At 44.6% G+C, this 8,783-nt stretch overlaps 1 protein-coding gene across 12 annotated transcripts in view; it reads right to left on the minus strand.

Moving 5' to 3' along the window:
* The window catches only part of TOP6BL (TOP6B like initiator of meiotic double strand breaks), a 91,881-nt gene extending 85,752 nt beyond the window's left edge, over window positions 1-6,129 (minus strand). For 11 of the 12 annotated variants that reach the window (XR_009542299.1, XM_060158462.1, XM_060158467.1 and 8 more), the window contains exons 1-2: window positions 5,988-6,129; window positions 3,864-4,005 (exon numbers count right to left, since the gene is read on the minus strand). Coding sequence is in view for 10 of the 12 variants with exons in the window: in XM_060158462.1 (XP_060014445.1) it covers window positions 3,864-4,005; window positions 5,988-6,017 (172 nt within the window). In the remaining 2 variants the exon portion in view is untranslated. The remainder of the gene's footprint in view (window positions 1-3,863; window positions 4,006-5,987) is intronic. The other variant, XM_060158466.1, reaches the window with a different exon arrangement.
* Window positions 6,130-8,783: the final 2,654 nt, after the last annotated feature.

Genomic DNA, 8,783 nt, shown 5'->3' on the forward strand with positions numbered 1-8,783 from the left:
CTTCCCAAAACTTTTTATCTTTTTGAGCAAAGAACTGGGCCAGGTGCCTTTCAGAGTCTTCAAGGGAATTGAAATTTCCATTAAAAGAATTCCGTAAAGACCGAAATAAATGGAAATCTGAACGTGCAATGTCTGGTGAATACAATGGATGAATCAGAACTTCCCAGCCAAGCTGTACAGTTTTCACCTGGTCATCAAAGAAACATGCGGTCTTGCGTTATCCTGATGGAAGATTATGCATTTTCTGTTGACTAATTCCGGACGCTTTTCAGAGTGCTGCTTTCAGTTGGTCTAACTGGGAGCAGTACTTGTTGGAATTAATCGTTTGGTTTTCTGGAAGGAGCTTGTAATAGAGGACTCCCTTCCAATCCCACCATATACACAACATCACCTTTGGTGTTGTTGATGGTGGTTCATTTCGCTTGCCCCACGATCTCTTCCATTCCACCTTATTGTACAGTACCCACTTTTCATCTCCTGTCACAATTTGTTTTAAAAATGAACGTAACATTCGTTACGTTTAAGTAGAGAATCACATGCGGAAATACGGTAAAGAAGGTTTTTTTCGCTTAACTTATGTGGAACCCAAACATCAATGCAATTAACATAACCAAGCTGGTGCAAATGATTTCTGTTTTAATTTTATTTATTTTTGTCTGCGTTGGGTATTCGTTGCTGTGTGCGGGCTTGTTGCAGTGGTTTCTCTTGTTGCAGAGCATAGGCTCTTTGCACGCGGGCTTCAGTAGTTGCGGCACATGTGCCCTAGAGTGCGTGGGCTCAGTAGTTGCGGCTCGTGGGCTCTAGAATGCAGATTCAGTAGTTGTGTGTGGCACACAAGCTTAGTTGCTCAGTGGCATGTGGGATCTTCCCAGACCAGGGATCAAATCCATGTCCCCTGCATTGGCAGGCGGATTCTTAACCACTGCACCACCAGGGAAGTCCTGCAAATGACTTTCAACACTTGATTTGGATATTTTGAGTATGTCGGCTATCTCCCGTGTAGTATAATGTTGATTGTTCTCAATTAATGTCTCGATTTGATCCCTATCAACTTCAACAGGTCTACCCAACCGTGGAGCATCGTCCAGTGAGAAATCTCCAGCACGAAACTTTGCAAACAACTTTTGACACATTCAATCAGTCACAGCACCTTCTCTATACACTGCACAATTTTTTTTTTGCGTTTCAGTTGTGTTTTTACCTTTCTTGAAATAATAAAGCATAATATGCTGAAAATGTTGCTTTTTTCTTTCATCTTCAATATTAAAATGTCTACACAAAAATTCACCAATTTGGTAAGTTTTTTCTAAATGCACGCTGATATGACAGCTGTCACAATACAATCTAACAAAATTGTTTTGAATGAAGTTAAAGACAACTAAACACTACTAGAGCCATCTTACAGAAAAAACCTTTTGGCCAACCTAATATATAGTCATCCCTCAGCTTCTCACAGATGGACCATTCCAGCAACAAAATTTTCTGGTTTGTTGTGAGTTGCATTTTGTGCCTCTGAAAGAGATTTTGAAGAACTAAGGCCCAATACTTGTGAATATGACCTTACGTGGAAATAGGGTCTTCATAAATGTCATCAAGATGAAGTCATACTGGGTTAGAGTGGCCCTAAATCCAATTGGTGCCCTTATAAGAAGGCCATGTGAAGACACAAACACAAGGGAGGACATTACATGTAGACAGAGACAGAGATTGGAGCAATACATCCACAGGTCAAGAAACACCAAGGGCTTGCTGGCAACTACGAGAAGCTAGGAGAGAGATAAGGAATAGATTTCTCCCTCAGAGCCTCCAGAAGGAACCAACCCTGCTGAGATCTTGATTGTGGGTTTCTGGCCTTCATAACTGTGATAGAATAAATTTACTTTGTTTTAAGCCACCCAGTTTGTGATACTTTGTTACAGAAGCCCCAGGTTTAGTTCCCAGCCCTAGCCCAATGACACCAATCCACACTTTCAGGTAAAGATGACAGATTGAACATACACATCTACTTTTACTCCCTCCTGAAATCTCAATAAAATGGAAAAGGAGTATTTTGTAAAGGAATAAACCCACAAAGATAGAGAACAAGAGAGAAAGATGATTATAATAAAATTATAGAAACAGAAAAGCAGAAGGACTAGTGGGAAAGGATTTCGGAATCAAGACCTGAAAAATTGAATTATAAGCCAAATAAGGGAAAGGTGAAGAAACAACACCAATTATACAACAAAATCCCCAAAGACTCAAAAATGGCAGTATTAGGAACCTCTGGAAGTAGTAGTGGGAGCCAAAATAAGGAGAGTCAGCTGAAAAAATGAATTTAAGAAGTAGTCAGATCTTTAGATTCCCTTCTCCACTCAGCCTTCTAAGGACTGGCCCTCCCTAACCTTGGTGAGGGGGTGGGGAGAGGTTATTCTTTGAAAAGATAGAAGCATGGGTCTCTGGGCTGGGAACTAAAGTTGTACTAAAAACAAACGGATTGAGTGAACATAAACATTGAAAGCTAAGATACAACCACCCCCCATTCTCCCCACCCCAATCCCTCAATCCTAGAATGCTGGCAATCTGGCTTTTTATCTACCTGGTGAAAGACTCTGAACATATGCATAGAAAAATCTAGAAGAATATATACTGAATGTTAATAATTATCTCAAGGGGTGAGATTACTGAAGAGTCTCATTTTCCATAATATATGTTTCTGTAATGTTATAATGTTTCATGACAAGCACGTATCGCCTTTCCTCCTGTCAAAAAAATAATAAAAATAATAAAGAGACAATAAGCAGAAGAGAAAGGCCCCTTACACTAGACGGGCTGAAGAGGTCCATTAGGCTCAAAATGTCTATGGAATTCAGTTTCTTGCCAAAAGCTATTGTGGCTCAAGTCCCTTTCTTTCAGTGAAATCAACCCTGCCACCTTGAGCATAGTTTACTGGATCAGAATCAATGCACAAGCTAAGAGAACCATATGCAGACCAATATCACCCTAGCCAGGTAACTAACCACCTCTCTCACGAATGGTGGGAACTCTGTCCAATCAGAGTGGAGTTCATGTGGAGTAACAGCAAACCAAACTATCATACCCCTCTTGAGGATGTTCACTGCTAGGTAAACAAAGAGAAGACAGGTCATTCCAGTTCAGGTGAGAAAATGTCTTGTAGAGCCTAAAGTACTATCCAGTCTCAACTGGGACTCAGGGTGACTCCTCTAAGGCTGATGGGACAACTTCATTCCAAAGTATGCTTCAATAAACCTACACACACACACACACACACACACACACACACACACACACACAGCCAAAAAACAGACAAAAAAGTTATCATTTCACAAGTTCAAGAAAATTAATTGTGTCAGGGCCACTCAATGCATCAGCTTTCCAAGAGTACAGGCAAAAATAATGAAAGAGTAAGAGCCAAATGGAAGAGAGATATATTTTCAAATTAACTGCAAGTTAGGATTATCAAAGTATGCACCATTCATCATTTAATTTTTTTTTGGCTCTTTTCCAACTACCAAAGGCTGGACATGAACAAAAGAGGATACAAAATTCAATGTAATATAATTTAGCTATGAAAAAGGAGGTTAAGACCAAGAGCAAGAGTTAGATTGTTTCTGAGCAATCTAAACTTAAACCAGTAAAATAAATAATCCTTTGATAAGTCATCCTACTCACCTTTCCTGTATGACAGATTTGTAAATCTATCACCAGATACTTATTTCATAATCACTTAAGTTTAATTATGGAACAACTCTGGAGTAATAACATAATAAAAGATTATGACTAATTGAAATTTTTAAATAAACTATAACATAAAGCATGACAAAACAAAGACAGAAATCAATATTTTTTCTTCCTCCACTTACTAGTTGTTACACAATGAAGGGTATTTGCCTGGTGCTTAGAATTTAATGCTTCTATGGAAATCACTAGCTCTCCTTCTAGCAATGCTCCCTTTGGTATTCTTGCTGTTTCACACTTCCAGTGAATAATTAAATATTTCAGTATCTGAAAAGGGCACAATTCAAAGAAAACACAACCTTCTTTAAAAAATCATGGTCATAATAAACTTGTATGACACAGTTAAATTAATAATTCTCATTTCCAAAAACTAATATTCTTGCTTGCAAAATGTCAGATTTACAATTGTTAAGAACGAAGCATTGTGTCTAAACAGAAGAAACAGCTAGGTGAGTGACATAAAAAAGGAGACAGCGAAATTCAACACAATGTCCAAGACAGGAAATGGAGACAAAAAATTGTTTTATTCAAAGGATAAGTTCATCTGGAAATAATAATTTGAAAAAATTAAGTGGGAGTTTGTTTTTCCTGTTTTATTTTTTTCTTCTCCCTAAATAAAAGCCAACATGAAGATTATGAATAAGAATGGCATCTGCTTGTGAATCACCTTTACCTTTCATTAAATCAACACTTCTGAGGGTCAGAATACTAGTTGAGAGCATTGGCTCCAGAAGCAGATGCCTGGGTTTGAATCCCTGATGAGTCAAACACTAGCATATGACCTTGCACAAATTACTTAACTTCTCTGTACCTCAGCTTCCTCATTTATAAAAATGAGGACAAATCTACCACATACAGCAGCTGCTGAACGTAAACAAAACAATATGTGCAAAATGTTTAACACAGTGCCTGGCATATAGTAAATGCTTAATAAATATTAGCTATTATTTCTAACAAATTCATCTGCACACAATATTTTAAGTTTAACAGGTCTCCACGATATCTTGCTAAAACATTCAATCTTGATGAGACCATTTTAAAATAAAATATATTGTATTTAATTTCCATTACTATTTATGAAAGTAGACTCTCACTTCCACACTGAGGTACCATAGCGAAAATTATTACACGCCCCCCCCCTTTCTTTTTAAAGGCAGGGAGATCCCAGCATGAGAACTTGGGAACTAAGATCCCAATCTGTACCAGTTTGTAAGAAAGGTTTCCAGGCATTTCTACAGTCTAACACTTTCCTTCACACATCCTCTGACTTACTGTGCTCCCTCTGTTCAGATTTTCCCGCAGTTTCTTTATCCATAATGAGAGAGCAGTTGGGAAAAGAACATCAGCCTGTGAGTCAGAAGCTCTGGGTTCTATGCTAGGTTCTGTCATCTGTAAAATCTAAACCTCCAACTCTCTCTGATAACAAAGAAGGCAGGAAGCCTGGGAGAACTCGAGGTGCCTTCAGGTCAACCCCTTGTGGCCTCTGGTCCTATTTCACCTGTCTAGTAGTTACGTACTAGTAGTTAATCTGTCTAATACGAGGCCAGTAGTTAAGAATTCAATCATGTAAGGCTGTAGAAACGCTGTCATGAAGGAACAAAGGTGGCAAGTCGGGGCCAGGTGTTCAGTCCCACCCCCCAGAGCATCTCTGGCATCTGTGGTCCGAGCTGGGTGAGTGAGGCCTCCGAACCTCAGCCTCTCATCAGGCAGCTGCTCTGGGACCTGACCCAGGAATCCCCTCCACACCTCGGTTGACCCGCGGGCCGGATACGGCTTTCCCTCGCTCCCACTTGGCACCGGATGGCCCCGACTTCCCCCCAGGTCGCCCACCCCTGCTTTCTGCTCGCCCTCCCCGGCACGGGCGGGTCCTCCTGGGCTGGCATCCGGACTTGAACCTGGGCGTCCGCTGAGGTTTGGCAAACACTTGAGCTGTCTGAGCCTCGGTTTTCTCAGCTGTCAGGTGGGGGCGACACCAGCGCTCAGAGGACGGCCATGCCACCCACTGACCAAATTCTCCTCACTGAGCACCCCGCGGGCTTTACTGCCCAGATGCTCCCACGCCCCACTTCTCCTCTGCTCCTCACAACCCCGCGCGGGACACGCTGACTTTCACCGAATCCTGTCATTCCCGAACCTTCCTTCTCCCCCTCAGGCAAAGCCAGACCCCTCTGCCCAAACTTCGCGGCCTCCTCACAAGGCCCGTCTCCTCAGAGTGTCCTCCTCCGCTTTCACTCCCTTCCCGGCATCACCTCGCAGACAGCCACGGCCGTCCCCTCCATTCCGCGCGGCGAGCAGTAGCGACGCCCAATCGCTGGGCGCCCGCCAGGGATTCGACCTCCGCCCGCGCCCACGCCCACGCCCACGCCTACGCCTGGCCACGCGACGCCGTCCCTTCCCGCCCGCGCGCGCGAGCGAGCCCCGCCCACCGGTTCGCCGCGCCTGCGCACTCAGCGCCGCTCCGCCCCGCCCTTCTCCCCTGCGGCGAGCCGCCAGGACCTGCTAGGAGTGGTGCGGAGGGTTCCCGCGGTAGCGGAGGTCCGTGGGCCGGCCGCTGGGCAGGCTGCGGGGTTGGGGAGAGCCCGCGGGTGGCAACCGAGGCTGCAGGCGAGCAAGAATGAGGGCAGGCCACCACTCCTCCCTTCCTCCCGAAAGAACGTTTCCACGGTCCCAGCGCGAGGTGCAGCCCTCATCTCTTTGCCTCCGCCGGGAGAAGGGCTGCTGGTGCCGGAAGCGAGATCCCCAAACCGGTGCTTGACCTCCAAACAGTCTCACCTCCAGGGGGGGACTGCCCCAAGTGCCCCAGGCCAACCTCTGGTTTCCCACCCTTGGCAAGTTAAAAAAGAGTTAAATTTGAATTTCAGATTTTAAAAAATAATAATTAAAAGAAAACAATTTTTTAGTCATATGTGTATCCCATGCAATATTTGGGACATATGTATACTAAAAAAAAATTCGTTCTTCTGAAATTCAAGACTGGGCGTCTTGCATTTTATCTGGCAACCTGTCCCAAGCAGATCCCCAGCTTAATCACAGGGTGCCCAGCCAGCCCCTAGGCAGGATCTGGAAGGGCACAAGCCCCCCAAGTTTGTGCACTAAGTATGCCAACGACAGGACCTGGATTTCTTAGGCTCCAGCTGACAGAAGCTCCGGGGATTTCCAAGAGCATTCCCAACTGATCGGGAAGGCAGTCCTCCAGAATGCAGCTGCTGAACTCAGGGCTTTTAATGGAGGAGCATGGTAAGAGGGGCTTGAGCCCAAACTGATGATTTGGCAGTTGGTTCCTCAGGCATCCAAAAGAAAACTGGTGAGAGAGAGTCCTGCCTGGCCTGCCTGGCAGAGCGTTGCCCAAGGAGAAGGGTGGTGCAGGGTTTTGGCTGCTTTCCTTCAAGGAAAATTCTTCCACCCCAGCTCCAGAAAGCCAGGACTGGGCAGAACAGGCAGGGGAGCTGGCAGAGTGCCTGTCCAGTACATAACCTTGGTGCTACTCCAGAGGACATGACTATTGAGACCTGAATCACAGAGCCTTGTCCATCTTTGTTCAGCACTGTTGACCACCCTCCCCATCTCTGTTGCTCAATAGGTAGATCTATTGCAGAAAGGTGGCTTTTATTTATGGAAAATTCATCATAAAACCATCTCGGACTTGATATGAGAACTGACTTTTGGGGAATCGTTGGAGCCTTCCTCTCCCTTTCACTCTCTTCTCTCTCGGGTGTCCCCTTTAGGAAGGGGAGTTGCCAAGGGGAAGGGAGCTAAGATTGAATGACTACCTGTTGTAGGATACCACTGGCTCTTTACATCAATTTTTTTTACCCTCACAAGTATCTTGTGAGATAATTGTTATCTTCACTATCTGATGGGTGAGAAACCAAGATGCTGAAGATGGCTCTTTAAAATGTTTCCCATGGAGAGTGTTGGCTCAGCAGAAAATGCCCCACCTTGAGAATGACACTGGGAAGGAAGGGTGGAGGAACAGCTGCCAATGTAGAAGTACTTCAAGTGAGTTGGTCGTCCTGCTTCCAGCTCTTGGCCTTGGAGTGAGCATCAGGGATGAACATGCAATGGAATACCCAATACCATCCTAGATGCAGGGGAGGCCTAACAGAGGTGGCCAGGGACACAGCCAGATGTAGGCAGAAGTGAGGAAGGGAGCCTGTGATCCGAGGGCCTGCCATCAGGATTGCCACCACATAAGCCATTGTAGTCAGCAAAGTTTGATGCAGGCTTGCCATGTGGTGGGCACTTACTCTGTGCTAAGTGGTCTTCACCTTTCCTTTATCTTAAGTAATCCTCCCAATCTTGTTAAGGGAAGTGTTATAATCATTGTTTTATTAATGATCAGAATGAGCTTCCAAGAAGAGGTTGTATGACACTGAGTTTGTAAATGGCAGAGCCAGAATCTCAAATAAAAATCTCTTAACCACTCATTCCTTCTCCCACGTGGATATGACTGCCTAACTGCTTGTCTCAGAGTTCTGTAGTACAGGGACATTAACATTACCATGAGAAGCCAACCCCTCCGTGCAAAAGCTAAGACAGTGAACTCAGGTACCCTCATCTCCCTACAAACTAACGCTTGAATGAGCCACAGTTCCCACCCTTCTTTCGCCCATCAGTGTGTGCCCCCATCCTGTTTGAGGTCTAGTAATTAACATACTATTGGACTGACTCCACATTATTAAAACTGTTTTTACTTAGACCCCATCCTCAGAGCAGTGGAGTGTTAGAGCCAGAAGGGATTGTAGTAGAGGTTATCAGGGATCCCCAATAGATGAAAAAATTTGAGGCCCAAAGAAACGAAATGACCTGTGTGAGGTTAAGGTCACCTTAGTCAACCAGGTCAACCGAGGAGCCTTTGGATGCTGCTTTGGACATCTTCAGCCCTGGAGTTCAGGGTCATATTACCAGTGTCTTCAGAGGGCCAGTTCTCCCCTGTCCTTAGACTTAGTGGCATATTGACTCTGCATTCCTCCACCTACCTCAGGATTTGGATTACTGTTGCATGTCCACCTTGGGACATGCTGTTTATTCTGAGAAGAAATGCC

Source organism: Lagenorhynchus albirostris, chromosome 9 (genome assembly GCF_949774975.1).
Source record: "Lagenorhynchus albirostris chromosome 9, mLagAlb1.1, whole genome shotgun sequence".
Lineage (NCBI taxonomy): Eukaryota > Metazoa > Chordata > Mammalia > Artiodactyla > Delphinidae > Lagenorhynchus > Lagenorhynchus albirostris.